At 41.0% G+C, this 18,112-nt stretch overlaps 2 protein-coding genes across 4 annotated transcripts in view; one reads left to right on the forward strand and one right to left on the reverse strand.

Annotated features, from left to right (window-relative positions):
• xpnpep1 (X-prolyl aminopeptidase (aminopeptidase P) 1, soluble) overlaps positions 1–13,755 on the forward strand; it is a 30,762-nt gene extending 17,007 nt beyond the window's left edge. For all 3 annotated transcript variants that reach the window (XM_061680147.1, XM_061680148.1, XM_061680146.1), the window contains exons 8-20: positions 4,482–4,563; positions 5,395–5,605; positions 5,898–5,987; positions 6,105–6,155; positions 9,258–9,316; positions 9,858–9,935; positions 10,006–10,077; positions 10,145–10,205; positions 10,325–10,394; positions 12,728–12,901; positions 13,067–13,143; positions 13,238–13,336; positions 13,498–13,755. In XM_061680147.1, coding sequence (XP_061536131.1) covers positions 4,482–4,563; positions 5,395–5,605; positions 5,898–5,987; positions 6,105–6,155; positions 9,258–9,316; positions 9,858–9,935; positions 10,006–10,077; positions 10,145–10,205; positions 10,325–10,394; positions 12,728–12,901; positions 13,067–13,143; positions 13,238–13,336; positions 13,498–13,617 — 1,244 coding nt within the window. In that variant the 3' untranslated portion in view covers positions 13,618–13,755. The remainder of the gene's footprint in view (positions 1–4,481; positions 4,564–5,394; positions 5,606–5,897; positions 5,988–6,104; positions 6,156–9,257; positions 9,317–9,857; positions 9,936–10,005; positions 10,078–10,144; positions 10,206–10,324; positions 10,395–12,727; positions 12,902–13,066; positions 13,144–13,237; positions 13,337–13,497) is intronic.
• Positions 13,756–13,790: 35 nt separating this feature from the next.
• Positions 13,791–17,861, reverse strand: si:dkey-246e1.3 (uncharacterized). Its single transcript, XM_061680333.1, has 3 exons — positions 17,731–17,861; positions 16,276–16,372; positions 13,791–15,399 (listed from the first exon to the last, which is right to left on the reverse strand). Exons 1-3 carry the CDS (start codon positions 17,828–17,830, stop codon positions 15,084–15,086), a joined length of 513 nt encoding a protein of 170 aa, XP_061536317.1. The 5' UTR covers positions 17,831–17,861; the 3' UTR covers positions 13,791–15,083.
• Positions 17,862–18,112: the final 251 nt, after the last annotated feature.

Below are 18,112 nucleotides of genomic sequence, written 5' to 3' on the forward strand. Positions count from 1 at the left end.
GTTTTTAAAAAGGCAGCGGGAGCAAAACTACGGTTCGGTTGTACTTTGTTGAAGTATTTAACAATGCACTCACGTTATTTTTTGATCAATCCTCAGCCACAAATCCATCAAAGTGCTCATCTTCTGTATCCGAAATGAACAGCTGGGCAAGTTCTCCATCAAACACGCAAGGTTTCCTCTCGTCATTGTCGGAGTCAGTCTCGTTGCCGTGCGGCTCCTCAGAAATGATGAACAGTGCAAGCAGACACGTTAGCCCAAGCATCCACAATGCATTCACAAATTGTGGCGTAACTCGCCTGGCGCTGCCTCCTAGTCTTAGTAAAGCTGTGTTCGCCATCTGTCATCCATCGCTCCCATGCCGCTCGCAACTTCACTTTGAACGCCCTGTTTACACCGATGTCCAGCGGTTGGAGTTCCTTCGTCAATCCTCCCGGAATTATGTAGAGACGCTTCTCCCGACTGTGCTTTGCTCATTAATCCATTGCTTCCAACTTGGGCCTCCTCGCTTTGTTTCCGCTGAAACTCAGCTTTGTCTTCATGACTTGGCGAAGCTCGTCTTCCTGCACTTGCGAACCATGGATTTGTTGATCTTGAATTCTCTCGCGGCTGCTCGATTCCCATGTTCCTCCGCGTAACTAATAGCTTGCAGTTTAAACTGTGCTTCGTAAGCGTGTCTCTTCCTAGGTGCTATTTTTGGGGGTCCTTAGCCAAACCGATGCACATTCCGGAACTATATACCTACTGGGGACGTGGCTTTAGCGTCCTCTGTCACGCGCACCCTTTACGGCCGCATGGTTGTCCTCAGTCACGTCCGCCTTCCTCTATATCAGCAGCGTGTTGGCAGGAAATGCTCCCAGTCAGTCAGGCGGAGCGCTCATCGAAGTCACATAACAACATTTACAGATTTTGGAACTCGGTGCACACATAAGGCACGCCGCATTATAAGGCGCTCCGTCCATTTTGGAGAAAATCTGAGACTTTAGGTGTGCATTTTGGTCGTGAAAATCCATCCATCCATTTTCTGAGCCGCTTATCCTCACTCGGGTCGCGGGAGTGCTGTTGCCTATCCCAGCAATCTTCGGGCAGGAGGCGGGGTACACCCTGAACTGGTTGCCAGCCAATCGCAGGGCACACATAAACAAACAACCATTTGCACTCACATTTACGCCTAAGGGCAATTTAGAGTCTTCAATCAACCTACCATGCATGTTTTTGTGATGTGGGAGGAAACCGGAGTGCCCGGAGAAAACCCACGCAGGCACGGGGAGAACATGCAAAGTCCACACAGGCGGGGCCGGGGATTGAACTCCGGTCCTCAGAACTGTGAGGCAGACACTCTAACCAGTCCCAACCGTGCCGCCGGTCATGAAAATACGGTGCATATATATTTCTAGTTTGCATAACTATGTTAAACAATTACTTTGTCAGTTGTTCAAAGGATAATGCTATTACGTTTTAACACAAATCAATGAAGTTCACTGCTGATGCTGTTTTGATTAAATAAAGTTGTTCTTCATAAATAGAAGTTTTCATTGTTTATGATTTTTTTTCCCCACAAGTGTAAGAAATCCAAAGTGGAATCTAAACAAGATTTGGACTGCCATGTAATAAGTATATTTATCTCTTGATTGTCTTTTACTGTTATGGCCTAAAATTGTAAATCATCATAACTTTTCGAAAATAGTACTTATTGTCAAACATAGCGGTTCCCTGGTCGGCTGCATTGGCTCGCAAAAGTTCTGGATATTTTGACCAAAATTCTTCGACTCCAATGCCAATAATAGTACAAATAATATGCACAGCAAATCAGCAGAAGATCACCAGCACTTGCTGGAATTACGATCATGCAATGACTTTGGGTTCGGAGCTACAACCACTCGGGAGTGTTTACTAACCTCGGTGTGCTAAGCTGGCAAGACCCAGTAGGCTACGGAGCAGCGGACTCGCTGAGCAGCATAAGCCGACAGAGGAGCAAGCAGAGGCGGAAGCGTGGCTGTCGAGGTGGACTATGATCTATTGATTATCTTTACTATTATGGCCTAAAATTTTAAATCATCAATAACTTTTTGAAAATAGGACTTCAAGCATGGCTGTTTCAGCATAGAAGATATTTACTGTATTCATATTTTTGTCTTTACTGTTATTAATCAAATTATATGAAAATGACCCATATACTATATACATATGTGTTTTAATCTGCTGCTACAAAAAAAGTCATTTTATCCCCCCCGCCCAAAAAAAAAAAAATAAGAAAAAGTTGTATCTAACATTTATTATTTTAAACAATCTGTTGTGTTGTGTGTGCTGCTTTACTTTACATTGTCCTGCTGGTAACACTTGACTTTCCCCTCCAGGGGTTGATAAAATATATCTTATTTTTATAAATCCCTGTGGATGGGTGGTGCAAGTTTTAAAGAGGAAACATTCTCTGGTGCAGGTCAAGAATGTATTTGACAGTTTTTGTTAACCGTTTGGCCTTATTGTGATTTTCAGAGGTTATGTCAGATCTTCAATTATAAAGAGTGGTGCCTTGAGATACCAGTGACCCAACTTATGAGTTTTTCTAGATTTCAACCAGCGAGCAATGTTTTTATTTTTTATTTTGCTTTGACTTGCGAGTGCAAACTTGAGATACGAGCTCTGTATGGTGACGGGTGACTGGACTCACTTCACAACAAGCGGCAGTTTGGCAGATATCATTAGTAAATATTCTTAAAAAAAAAAAGAGGCTCCAAGCTCTTTATTGTCACTTTTGGCTGAAGGTTACTGTTAAACAACCTCATAGCCTCTGCTACTTTAATTCTAACATATAATTGGAAACTCTGTAGGCCCATCTATATAACGCTATGTTACCCTTTAAGCAATGGATATCTGACCGCAAACAGAAACAGGCATACATTATATTCCTTATCCTCTGCGAAGAACGACTAATATTACTGCTGTGATGAGAATCTGAGAGAGGAGCGGACTCTACAGTCGACGCTGACATGGGAGTGGATATTGACTCCTGCCCCCTCGCAATCCCACAGATATTGATCTCATTCCCTCCCAATCCCAAGCAAAACTTTTACAGAATCCCGCAAAAACCATGGTTTCCACTCCCGGTGACTGTTGTCCGAGTTCCCGCTCCCACCGATCCCGTTGACGTTCGCTCCCACTCCTGTCCAATCCCGTGATTAATAGTGAAATTCACTCCAATCCAGCAGGAATCCAGCAAGACCCGGTGGGAATCCCAAACAAATGTCAGCCTCGAGTCGACAGTACAGTACTGTATGCCAATCTACTGTATGTCTTATACTGCCCCCAGTTGACCGAGGTGCGCACACCAGAATGAGCAGCAAAATGTGCATTGAAGGAGCAAAAGTGTGACAAAAACCTACATTCTATTTAAGTCATTACTGTGTTTTGATGAAGTATAATATTATAGACTGCTACTTTTCTTATTATGTATGCACTGTGGCATAAAATGTACACATGCAAACAGACAGTTAACTGAAAAAGTAATATGAATACTCGACTAACTATAAACAAGTCACCATGCATTTTATTAGAAATTTTAAAAAGATCCACTTTCAATAATCGTGTTTTAAAACAACAAAAAGCAATTGTGATCAAATCGTGCTAATTTTTCATGTTGTGCAGCAGTGTCACATCTCTTGCATAAATCAGCTCTGATACGTGATCACGATCCAAGGACCCCGGGATGCACAGGCGTCCCACTTCATGTCTGTTTGAGTAACTTGTTGACCGTGCCTGAGGGGCTCTTGGTTCTGATTGTTTGCTCGCAGAGTCTATGTTAATTACCGTGATTGTGATTGTCATCAGCTTGCATTTGGACTAAATGGACATTTGGTTTGAATTGCTCAGGCATCTGCAGAGGATCCCTGATAAAAACCATAGGCAAACTAACTTAGAGGTACAGCTCATAGATTTGAATATTGTGGAAAAACTCAGTCGAATTAAGTATATCAATTCAAAAAGTGAAAGTCACAGTATTATATAGATTTGCTACACCGTATGAAATACTGTACTTCACGATTCATTGTTTTTAAAATATTTTTTTTATTATGACAGCTTACAGCCAACCAAAACTCCAATTTCACCATCTCAAGAATTAGAATATTTCATAAGAAACAATCAAAATGCTTTTTAACATGAAAATTAGGTAGGAATTTGCCTGTGTTTGATGAATCTATGTTATTTGTTAGTTTTACTTTCAAATTGAATTAGTGAATTAAATGAACTTTTCAAAAATAATCAAATTTATTGAGCTACACATGTATGTACAACTGCAGCGATGCGTTTTTAAATAATTTTTTTAAATTTCAAATGACTTATGATGGATGTATATAAATATGTTTATTACAGACCATTGACCAACCATCCTGAAAATACCATACAAACCCTCTAGTTCTGGAATAATTTATTGTCTAACATACCAGTAATTTTGTTGTTAATGGTTGTTTTCTTCTCTTGTACAGGGCTTTTCAACCTCCGTGGTGCAGATATTGAGTATAACCCTGTCTTCTTCGCGTATACCATTGTGGGGATCAACACAATAAGGTTGGAGTACATTTAATTAATTCATTTAATTTGTCACAGTGCTTTTTTGTGCACCGAAGACAGTTTTAATTGGATTTGACTCAAATGGTGTATTCCCAACCAATGAGATCATCAAGTGTGTTTGTGCGTGCGTGCGTGCGTGTGTGTGTGTGCGTGCGTCTGCAGAAAATATCACTGAATTAGTCTGAAAATGATTGTTTATTCAAAACAAATGCATCTTTGTTCATCTATTTACGCAAATGTCCTATAGTGTCATGCAGAACAATTCAATGCTCTTTGACAAGATGGCAGAAGGTACCATTAACCTGTTTATCCAGCTGTTGTCATTAGTAGAACAGAATACAAATGGTGACTAAATTGAGACAAGATCATCATTATTTCAGTAGTATATATATTTTTTGTGATGTTTAATCTGGTGGTGTGCTGTGAGATTTTTCTAACATAACGCTTTGGCTCAAAAATTGGGAATTACTGTTACAGTTTTAAAACAAAATTACTGCAAAAGACATTTATGTTTCATTGAGGTGACCTTCTTGTTTTTCGGACAACGAATATCAGGTCCTCGTTTTTAGATGCAAAATGTGCAAATTACACATGGCTGGCATAGCATGAGCAGCATTGATATGCTTTCCATACCACATTTGTAAATTTGCTTTGCGTTCTGCTTTGGATTTTGTCTCCCCTATTCATTTGTAGTTTTTCGACTTGTTTTTTGTTGCTACTTTGCCCTGACCGCTTAGTTTGTCTTACTTTCAGGACGTGTAACTTAAAATAAATTAATAAATATGTATCTATTCAACCCACATTGTTTTTACCTGAATCCCTATGCAGGCTGTTTGTGGACATAAAGCGTCTAGCGGACCCAGCATTAAGAGAGCATCTGCAGTTGGACTTGTCAAGCAAGCCTGAGCTTCACATTCAGACGTTGCCATACGAATCGGTCTACACTGAGCTGCAGGCCATCTGCGCCACGCTCGGCCCCAAGGACAAAGTGTGGATCTGTGACAAAGCCAGTTGTGCTCTCACGCAGGTCATTCCCAAGGTGAGAGTACGCCTCTTTTGTACAAGCACAAAGAAAGATAGTGGTAACTGTCTATGATGAAGATATTAAAAAAAAAAAGCAGAGGATGTTAAAAAAAAGCTTACGAAGAGTGTCCATCAAGATTTTGTGTGGTATTGAAAATATTTCACATGATAGCCATTAAAAGGCTAATTTTGATATACTTTGTAATGTTGGTTCGTATTACAATCGTTATCTTGTAATGAGCCTAATTAAATTCTTCTGCATTTTATTCTTTTCAAATAGTCACCATTTGCTTTTGGTGTGTTTATAGGCCCACAGGTCCCCCATTCCCTATACCCCCCTCTGCCTCTGCAAGGCCGTGAAGAACCCGACAGAGATTCAAGGCATGAAAACAGCCCATGTAAGAACCTCTGCCTTATTTGTAATCCTCATAAATCCGTACACACATTTTACCCATTAACATTTTCCTCTCTGACTTTATTCATGTTTCATAAACGTTCTGCCGTCCTCGCAACAGATCAAGGATGCAGTCGCTCTTTGTGACCTCTTTGCTTGGTTGGAAAAAGAGGTACAGTTTTGTGTTTGTCAACATCGCCTAAAACACCTAGGGCCGTATTCATAAAGAATACACAAATCTCTCAATTTTGAGGCGGCAAGGCTGACAATTACCTTGTTGCCCTGTGATTGGCTGCCCTCCCCCCCAAAAAAAATGCACATGTAATTGTGCTCTTAATTACTCTGAATAAATCACAAACACATAATTCTTTACCATCTTCTAATTTATTTACCATGCTGTTAATATTTTACTTGATGGGACAGATGTTTTCAGTAACACTGGTTGTTGAATGACCACTTATGGGAAAAGGATGGTTTAAATGTAGCAAATCCTACAGCGTACATCATAAACTCTACACTCTAAAGTCAAACAAGTTTGACTTTTCACGGCCTTGGTATACATTGCCAAAAGACTGCCTTCTCTGTGGGTGGCTGGTTCGTAAAAATGGCATGGACACGGAATAGGGTCACCAAGTCGGCAGCCAATATTCTACGTTGAGAATATTACTTTTTCTGTGTAAAAGATGAAGGCAAGTAAAGGCTAACCAAATCTTTTGATATGGCAGCAATTCAGCAGTATCTCTGTGTAAAAGCACCTACAGCAGTGCTCCTCAATTGTTTTCTGTTACGACCACCCCACCAGTAAGAAGAAAAAAATGTGCGACCCCCCCTCCCCCCCTCCCGCGACTACACCTCTATATAACATTGTATATAAAGGATAATTTTATCTAATCATTATAAACATTGAAGAAAGTACTTGTCCAAAAGAAAGAGATATAGACTGCCATCTTCTGCAGTGGATGTGCAATTACACTTTATTCTAATACGGCAAATCATGTTCTTCAGGGTCTCACATGCCCCCCTGGTATCGCCCCACTATTTGAGAAGCACTGACCTATAGTCACCACAGAAAACAAAAAATATAATAATGACAACAATATCCATTCATCCATTTTCCGTACCACTTATCCTCACTAGGGTCGCGGTTGTGCTGGCGTCGATCTCAGTTGACTCTGTGGCGAGGGATGGGGTACACCCTGAACTGGTCGCCGTCCAATCACAGGGCACACATAGACAAACAATAATTTGCGCTCACATTCACATCTATGGCCAATGTAGAGTTTTCAATTAACCTAGCATGCATGTTTTTGGAATGTGGGAGGAAACCGGAGTACCCGGAGAAAACCCATGCAGGCTCGGGGAGAACATGCAAACTCCGCACAGGTGAGGCGGATTCGAATGCGGGTCCTCAGAACTGTGAGGCAGATGTGCTAACCAATCGTCCGCCATGTTAATCATAGTAATTGATAATTACAAAATAATAATTATTTAATCTTATGCTAAGAATGTGTATGTGATAATTCTCCATATAGCAGCTTTCAGACCCCAGTCATCAATACTCACTGTTGGATTGCCTTTTGCCTTACATTCTGTCATTGTGACATTTTTCTTTTGCGTGTCATATTTAATCACATCAAAAATATAAACCAGCACTTTCTTGGCATCGTCTAATCGGTACAATTTAATAATGTTATTTTACTTTTTCATTTCTAATTTAAATAATTAAATGGCAATGAAAGACTGCTTGGTTTTCATTTATTGTGTCATGGTTTCCTCACATGACTGTGCTTCAGACTACTTCCAAGCCTATTTATAAGGCCTCTACTCCACACCTAGCACTATTTATCTTAGAGACACTTTTAAGACTTATTGTAAGTTTATGAATAGCTTTTATCTTTACGATGAGCAATTATTAGAATTGGCATGTGCCCTTTTAGCATTGCATCACAAGCCAGTATTGCACAAGGATTCTTTATGTATATTAATTTCTAACCACGATGAGATTGTTACGTATATCATGCCTAAAGGGAAATGTATTGCATGCACTCAGTAAATACAACCCCAATTCCAATGAAGTTGGGACGTTGTGTTAAACATAAATAAAAACAGAAGAGAATGATTTGCAAATCATGTTCAACCTATATTTAATTGAATACACTACAAATACAAGATATTTAATGTTCAAACTGTTAAACTTTATTGTTTTATCTAATAATCATTAACTTAGAATTTTATGGCTGCAACATGTTCCAAAAAAGCTGGGACAGGTGGTAAAAAAGACTGAGAAAGTTGAGGAATGCTCATCAAACACCTGTTTGGAACATCCCACAGGTGAACAGGCTAATTGGGAACAAGTGGGTGCTATGATTGGGTATAAAAGGACCTTCCCTGAATTGCTCAGTCATTCACAAGCAAAGATGGGGCGAGGTTCACCTCTTTGTGAACAAGTGCGTGAGAAAATAGTCGAACAGTTTAAGGACATTTGCAAGGAATTTAGGGATTTCAGCATCTACGGTCCATAATATCATCAGCAAAAGGTTCAGAGAATCTGGAGAAATCACCTTGCCGCTTACATGCGCCTTGCCGCTTACATGAGGTACATACTGGTTTTGGAGAAACATATGCTGCCATCCAAGCAACCTCTTTTTCATGGACGCCCCTGCTTAGTTCAGCAAGACAATGCCAAACCACATTCTCCACGTGTTACGACAGCTTGGCTTCGTAGTAAAAGAGAGCGGGTACTAGCAATGGCCTGCCTGCAGTCCAGACCTGTCTCCCATTGAAAATGTGTGGCGCATTATGAAACGTAAAATACGACAACGGAGACCCCGGACTGTTGAACAGCTGAAGCTGTACATCAAGCAAGAATAGGAAAGATTTCCATCTACAACGCTTCAACAATTAGTGTCCTCAGTCCCCAAACGTTGATTGCATGTTGTTAAAAGAAAAGGTGATGTAACACAGTGGTAAACATGACCTTGTCCCAGGTTTTTTGGAACGTGTTGCAGCCATAAAATTCTACGTTCATGATTATTTGCAAAAAACAATAAAGTTTATCCGTTTGAACATTAAATATCTTGTCTTTGTAATGTATTCAGTTAAATAGCGGTTGAACATGATTTGCAAATCATTGTATTCTGTTTTTATTTATGTTTAACACAATGTCCCAACTTCATTGGAATTGGGGTTGTACTTCCTTCACTGTTTTGTGCCCCGGGGAAACACATACTGTTTACTAAACTGCTGTCATTTTGTTATCTTAATGGTTGTATAGATTCCAAAAGGCTCTGTAACCGAAATCTCAGCTGCTGACAAGGCTGAAGAACTACGCAGGTGATTTTTGTTCTTGAGTATTTTCAAACTTCATGTCCTACTTTACAAGGCTGTCTCATGAAAGGCTCTCGTGGAGTGATATCTCCCTCTACAGGATATACAAAAACAAACAAGCCTGAAAGGATTTATGGACAATTTGATCTTTTTATTCCTGGCAAAATCAATTACTTGATGATTATGGATGTTATTTATTTATTTATTTTTAAAAGACAACATTTAATCCAGAGCTGTATGCGATTGGATGGCGACCAGTTCAGGGTGTACCCCGCCTCTCGGCCAAAGTCAGCTGGGATAAGCTCCAGCACACCCGTGACCCTAGTGAGGATAAATGGTTCGGAAAATGGACTGATGGATAGCTTACAGCTAAGGAAAACACAAAATTCACCATCACCTGCAATTGATCCACGGTGTACCCCGCCTCTTGCCTAAAATCAGCTAGGCTCCAGTTTCCCTGTAACCCTACTGAGGGATGAATGGATGGATGACTGAATTCTCAGAAGCGCCACAGAAGCTCATTATTTCTGATTATTTCTTTTTGCAGTCAACAGAAACATTTTGTCGGCCTGAGTTTCCCTACAATTTCCAGCGTTGGGCCCAATGCAGCAATCATACATTACAGGTCAGAAAAGCCCCAGTTGCCCTTGGGTTACTGCATTTGTTTTGGTGGGTTGTGACCTCTGTCTTTGTAGGCCTCTGCCTGAGACCAACAGAACCCTCACCATCAATGAAGTTTACCTGATCGACTCTGGAGCGCAGTACATGTAAAAAAAATTCGTCACACGCAGCATCTTGATTGGTATGTGGTTTGACTTGTCTCCTCTTTGGCAGTGATGGCACCACAGACGTTACCCGCACCATGCACTTTGGGACACCATCTGCATATGAAAAGGTGCAATCAACTACCTACTTAACATGCCCAAACCTCATTTTTAGCTTGAGCAATACTGTAAATAGAGCATTTATCTGGTGTCGTGATTTCAATGACCCCATTTCTTTGTACTCTTCAAGGAATGCTTTACTTCTGTACTTAAGGGGCACATTGCTGTCAGTGCTGCTGTCTTCCCCAACGGAACCAAAGGTACCACTCTAACTTAACTTTGCATGACAACTTGTGGACAATAGAAAATAGACATATGCAAAATAGAGCGCTTCAAAATTTCTTTCACTCATTAACTAATTAAGTTAATAAGTCACTAATTACTAAGTCAATAATTAAGAAACTCACACAAGATTGCAATTTGTCTTTTATCTCCGAGTTCAGTAAAAGTACAGAGTTACATAATTCAGAATTTCGGAGTTACTGTTTTCTCTCTCCCTGAAACCGACTTCGCACCTGCGCCGCAGGGAGACGAAAAAGAGAGCTTTTCCCTCTTAGACCCCATAATTTGTAGATGACAGTACAAGTGCGGGAGGGACAAGTCATCCTCGCGTGGTTCCATCTTATCCTTGTTCTTGTCTTTCGCCCTTATCTGGGTGTCCTCTGATGGTGCCATCCTGTGACAAATACACCACACAAGCACAGCTCCCCGTGGCCAAGGCCACTTTCAGGCCACATCTAGCTATAAGCAAGCAGTACTAAATAAAAAAATATATGGACAATATAACACCGCCTTTCCCAGCTGACTCTGGGCGAGAAGTGGGGTACACCCTGAACTAGTCGCCAGACAATTGCAGGCCACATATAAACAAACAACCATACGCACTCACATTCACACTTACGGGCAATTTAGAGTTTTCAATCAAGCTACGATGCATGTTTTTGGGATGTGGGAGGAAACCGGAGTACCCGGAGAAAACCCACGCAGGCACGGGGAGAACATGCAAACGCCACAAAGGGAGGGAGGATTTGAACCCGGTCCTTAGAACTGTGAAGCAGATGTGCTAACCACTCATTCACCGTGCCACCCATCATATCATATGTATACATACATTTTACACATCCATCCATGTATTTAAATTTTGTCTGACTTGTTAGAGGTTAGGAAAAGAGTACAAAGAAAAGTCGCGACCCGGGTATAACCTGCCGGCCGTACACACTTCTATTGCCCGGTTCTTTTATTCTGGTTGAGGTAAAACTTGAATGATTAGGCCGGATGAAAAGTTGAACAATTTATTCGAAAATACAAGTCACACAATAAGGTTGGTGAAGGTTCAGCGCTGGGCTCGCCTCCACTTGGTTCAGAATAGCGCCCATGGAAAAGAGACCGCAGAATTTCTTGTCCACTTGTTTTTTGGCCAAAACTGCTTCCCGTTGTGACGTCATGCAGTCACAGACCAATCGTAGCGTCACCGTAGTGTTTGGGGTCCGTTCGGAAATTCAGTCCGATGTTCCCATCGCGCCCCGAGACCGCGGCACCCAGATACAGAGCGTGCTCCACTTTCTATAACTTTACTACTGAACGTGGTGACTATTGCTAGGGATGCGTCAGTACATCTGCCAAATTGAATGTGTCAGTTTTACTTACATCGAGTGGCACACACACTACCAACGCTCTGAGTTACCGAAGGTTCCGGGTTGCGGAGAGCGCACCCGGAGTGAACTTCCCAACGCACCCTATGTTGATATGGTGTGCGTTTGTTGTGTCGGTGCGACTAAGTGTAATGCAATTATAGGTTTCTAAGGATATCTGGATGTGTATCTGTAATGGGATGTATCAAACAAAAGTGTATGCAGTGTTGTGTAAGCGTGCAGCCAATAATTTCTAACTGAAGATACCAGCAATCCAAAAAATAAAATATAAACAGTATTCTATGAAGTTCGGATTCAAATCATCATGTCATCAGCCCGTAGTTATTATAGTTATTGCTGAACACACTGGAGGTCCGTCAACCTGTGTTCTGGTTTGGTCACGTGACTTCATGCAAGGCCCATGATATGACTGATGATGAAGTTAGAAGAACATATATACAGTAACCAAAAAAAAAAAAACCAGACCATTGTATGTGGGTGTGTGTCATCCAATGTAGAACACCAAGCTTGTCTATTTTAATCCACGAGCATTGTGGGTTCAGTTTTGCACAGTGCTCAAGTGCACTTATACTTTTATTGATAAATATGAGGATGGTGGGGTGTGGTTAGCATATCTGTTTGCATGTCCTCCCTGTGCTCGTGTTGGTTTTCTCTGGCTTCCTCGCTCATTGCAACAAAACACATCAAGTTAATTAAAAACACTAAATTGTCCAATAGGTGTGAATGTGAGTGTGAATGGTTGTTTGTCTAAATGTGCCCTGTGATTGACTGGTGACCCGTCCAGGGTACTCCGCCCCTGGCCCAAAGTCACCTGTGATAGGCTCCAGCTCCTCGCAACCCTGAGCAGGCTAAGTAGTATTGAAAATGGATGGATATGTGAAGAAAAAAACAGTTGCACAGAAAACTGACAGTGTGACTATAGCCTTCTTTCCACTGTCCAGGCCACCTGCTGGACTCGTTTGCGCGAGCCGCCCTGTGGGAGTCGGGCCTCGACTACCTTCATGGTACAGGTCACGGCGTTGGCTGCTTTCTTAACGTTCACGAGGGACCCTGCGGCATTAGCTACAAGACCTTCGCTGATGAACCTCTTGAGGCGGGCATGATTGTCAGCGATGGTATGGATCGACACACTAAGACTGATACTGCAAATCGGTGACCACCATAGAGAACATCTTTCCTATGTTGTGAAGTTCTAAAAAAATGCAGCACTAATATATGATATGCTAATAAAAAAAAAATTCTGCCTTTTTAAATGTACATTTTTTGTATTGAATTTTTAGAACCAGGGTATTATGAAGATGGAGCTTTTGGTATCCGTCTTGAAAATGTGGTTCTTGTTGTACCAACTAAACCCAAAGTAAGACTTTGAACTGAAGCAAAACAACTTCTTCTACAATTTGTAGTATTCATTCATTGTTGAAACGATGACACTGTTCTTTGGTCTCCTGTAGTACAATTACAGAAGTAGAGGTAGCTTGACGTTTGAGCCCTTAACTCTGGTTCCCATCCAAGTCAAGATGATGAACACAGAGCTGCTCACCCAGAAGGAGGTAAACATGACCCACAATGTCCAACACCAGTTCAAACTCATGCATCTCAAAAGCCGAACCATTTTTTTTCAAAAGTGTATCATTTATTATTTTACTAAAGCGTCCTTCTTACGTTTGCCACATTAACTAAAAGGGTGTTTGCGTGTCCTTGTGTGTTGCAGCGGGACTGGGTCAACGAGTACCACAGGACGTGCCGCGAGGTGGTGGGAGCGGAGCTGGAGCGTCAAGGCAGAAAGGAGGCGCTGGAGTGGCTCATGCGGGAGACCCAACCCATCGTGTGAGGGACCACTCTGGCCAAGAGCACTGTACCATTCAGTGCTGTGCAATGATCATTGTATGTACGTGTCTCATCTACCTTTGTGTCTCTTATTTTGTAACACATCGTATCAAGAGTTTTAATAAAGATCGGTGAAAATCAATCAATGTCTTGTCTTTAATAGTTTCTCACATGATCAGCTTTTATCACAAACTAGCTCAGCCCAGACCATCACTTCTGTTTTTGTAAGCATAGAACATGGTGTTGGAGTTAAACAGACACACACACAAAACATAATACACTGTGCATGACAAAACTGTTGTGCAGAACCTTTTAGGTACACTGAAAAAATGTTTTGGATTTGTTTAGTTTACTGTGTGGCACGGTGAACGAGGGGTTAGCACACTGTTTTTTTAATTGCGAAGCAGTAATAAGTAAGACCCAAACATTTGTGAATATAACTGTGGGTGTGTGTGGATGTAGATCGGTGAAGTGGGTGAAAGCACCTGTACATACATATTTGAAAGAAAAATGTAATAATATTAGGGATGTTTATAATAATTAAACAGTACTCATACTATTAGAAAAAAACAACAACAACAAAAAGTTCTAATTTCAAACAAATATGTATTTAAAGAAAGGAAAGAGATGAATAATGAACTCATTAATTTGGGTTGAAGGCCTGTTCCCTTCCCATGCTTGAATTGAGGGGAGGGAGAGCACCACCGGGCACCAATCCAGAGACCACCGCACTCTCGTCGTCCCTCGCCACCACAGGCTCCCGTCGCACACCCCAGCTGCCTAATCCATATGCTATATGTATTTATAAATATTAAGTATTTTAAATTTCAATGGATGTGTAGATTTGATTGGACATTATTATGTATGTTTATTTTTATTTATTGTATCCCACCCTCAAGCTGGTGTGTACTGCATTAAAAAAGAGCAGGGCACGTGATAGGGGGTCAGCCAGGTATCGAGGTACGACCGGCCGACAAGGGGCGGGGGGACAGCCCAGCCCTGCCCAGCCCTTGACCCGCCTCGGTACACTCCCTACCCATATTAATCTGACATTTGATCACCTAAGCAAGGACAACATGACAGTGGCAGTGTCCGAAATAAATAGATAATTTAAGGTAAGGAAGGCACTGACTTAGTCTTGTGCCACTGAATGAAAGATTTAAAATCGAACAGCACATCCTGACCTTTGACTGTTGGACAAGCTCCTAAAACTGCAGACTTGTACAGTTCCCATGATGTATCGTTCGTAAGCATCCTTCAGGTTTGTAGACTTGAGCTCTAAATCCAACATCTTCTTGGCTATTATAATTGTGATGAAATCATTACAGCATTGCAAAACCTTTCCAGAGCTACAAAGATTTTTACACCAATGTTTTCACACCTGGCATGTTTTTCATTGAGACAATTACAATTGTAAATTTGACTCTAGATCTTACACTCATAATAATGTGATGTGACGTGATCACATTTCTAAAGCTGCATGTAAAATATCGGTGGGTCCAGAATGACTCCACTGCTGGGGTCCTCTGCGTACTCCTCAATGGACGGAAGCTGTTGAAGCGCAATTTGCCTGACTGTGTCTTCTTCGTCCTCCTTGGCTCCCACAGGCAGCGGGTTGCTGTAGATGTAATAGATTCTCGAGTTGTCTTTAGCTGCTTCTGCTCTCCGAAAGAAGGCCAGTGGGTTGATGAAACTGTTCGACCTCTTCACCGCTCTGACTGCAACGGGGTCCGCTGGCTCCCCCTGGGTCACTGCGCTCTCATAAAGCTGGGCTCTCTTTGATTGCCTGGAGAAAAAGAGGCCACCAACTATCAAAATCATATTGTGTTCTAAAATCAACGAAAATGGGACTGCAGTAGCTCAATCAGTCCTCTATACCAGTGGTTCTCAATGTGTGGTACGAGTACCAGTAGTGGTACGCAGCCTCCCTCTAGTGATAGGCGAAAGAACCACTGAATTAAATGTTCAAGCTGTGCATAATGTTAAGTACAGTTCAGTCGTATTTAACTTTACAGTACATTTGCATTCAGTATTTAAGAACTGTTTGTTTTTCACATTTATTAAGGTACAGATTATATTCCGTTTTTATGTGTAATACATTTTAATTGAATCCTTATTTCAGTGGTTTTATTTTCCTACAGCTAAGCATAGTATTAATGTGCAAACTGAACTATGCATAATGTCACAATAGCTTACAATATTAAATAGACCTAGGAATAATTTTTTTTGATGAACACTTGGGTCTGCTGTGCTTCTATATTTTGATACTGATCATTGTGGTGGTTCTTGAAGAGCCATGTATTTTTTTAGCTTTACTTGATGAGAAAAGTTTGAGAACCACGGGCCAAGAAGGAACCCATTAAATGTTTGTGAGGATCTGGATAAAGGTGCACATAATTTTCTTTTTTTTCATTGTTTGCATCACTGTGGCATCAATGGAATAGCGTAACCCCAAAATCATTAAGGCATGGACTAACTTACAGATGGACAAACAAACAACAATTGCACTTCATATTGTTTCTGTCACTTGTTTACAGTTCAGCCTTGGTGGAGGTCTTGGCTCTACAAAGGGTTATTATTGACATTTTGTTCACATATGATATTTTCATTATCGCATTGCTGAAACCTAATTGTGGCCCAAAACACATAATCAGTGCATCACCTGCTGCGGTTGTAGCACATACTGATGCAGTAGATGGCGGTGATGATGAGGATACACAAGGCCAAGGCAATGATGACTATGTTGAAAACTTTGAACTCTGGGAAAGAGAAAGCACAAGGATGTTGTTGTTGTTGTTTCTATTAGTATCTGAAAATCAAATGTACTTATGATTCCAGAGAACAAGTTCAATGTGGATTTGATGAACTGGCTATTGAAAGCTATTTCAGCCTTAATTGGATAGCCTTGATGTCCATCTTAAGATCAATGTACTAGTACGTGATTTTTCCTCGCTAGTAAGACAAATCAGAGCGCTGCGACTGTGTCTTACCAGTAGTTTTTTTTCCACTACTATTGCCAGTTTTGGCCTACAAGTATGCAATTAAACCTTACTAATAGACTACTGTGCGGCAGTAGTAACACTACTAGCTCCAACCAGTAGGCATGTGTCACGCACTAGTAGGCTCCTTATCAAGGATATTGAATTCATGATTTCCATATTTATTTATTCGATATTCTTGATAAGGAGGCGACTTGTGCATGACACATGCCTACTAGTTGGGCCTAGGAGTGTTACTAGCATAGCACAGTTGTTTACGAGTTTACACCAGTGATGGCGCTAACGCATTACTTTGCATGACTCAAAATGGCCACTATTTTGAGTAACGAGCAATGTCACACGTTACTGAATCCAGGAAATTAACCAAGTTACTTCATTAAACTAATGGTAGTTTCTATTGAGTCATCAATGATTCTTTACAAGCAATCCTTTATGCCTCATGACTTTAGAAAGCAGTACCTAATCTGTCCAATGGTATTTGACTAAATACTACTACTCGAGTCCAATATTTGGCTACTCTACTCACCTGTAGGTGTATATTACGAGGTAATGGGTACGGTTAAACTAATGCTCTTTTTGTACTGTGGCTAAGTGATATTCCTGCCAAAAAGGTTACTTACGATCTAACTTAGTTACTTTTGAAATGAAGTGATCAGTTAAGTGACTAAGTAACTTTTAAGCTCAAGTAATCAGAAAAGTAACTTTTTCAAAGGTAACTCTGGCGACACTATTAATCACGCACTAGTAGGCCAAAGGTGGCTCCAGTAGTGGAAACAAAAAATTACTAGCTAGACACAGTTGTTCGAATTGTCTTAATAGTGAGGGCAAAGAGCAAACTAGTACACGGACCTTAAGGTGGATAACAGCAATATCGAATAAATGTTCTAGCCACTTTCCATAAAAAGCAGCTTCAACCAATGTAGTTTGCGTTTGAAGTTAAAAATACAACTGTGTGATTTTAATGAAAAACATCAATAAGCCCTGAGCAAATTTGATATTTCAGAAGTCTGTATCAAATTGGTATAGCCCTTCACATTAATCAGTACCCAAGAAGTAGCTCTCACTTTCAAAAAGCCGGTGACCCTCAGTCAACATTATATAAAAAAAGGATAACAGACCAAAAACCGCTGTTTTCATCTCGTCATCATGGAGATCCAAAGTTGCGTTGAAATGAAGGCTGTGAGCTGTCATCACTCGAACCTCTCGTGAGCCAGTCATGTTGCGAGCAAGCGAGCAAACCTGAGCGTCAAGCTCCTACCATTGGATTCAATAGAATCTTGGGCCATGTGACTCAAAGCGCTTGGATCGGTTGCCATGGAGACACCCCCTCTTTTTGTCACTCCTCATTTCAACTCTCTCTCGCTCTCTCCCCCTCGTTCTCACGTTTACTGCTCATTATTCTGTTCAAGCACTTGAAGGGAGAACGTTGCACTCTTTCACACTGTTTGTGATGTTTGTGAAGCCTCTCAGCTTGCAGAGGAAATTCCTAAAACTTAAGAA

Source organism: Phycodurus eques, chromosome 6, assembly GCF_024500275.1.
Source record: "Phycodurus eques isolate BA_2022a chromosome 6, UOR_Pequ_1.1, whole genome shotgun sequence".
NCBI lineage: Eukaryota > Metazoa > Chordata > Actinopteri > Syngnathiformes > Syngnathidae > Phycodurus > Phycodurus eques.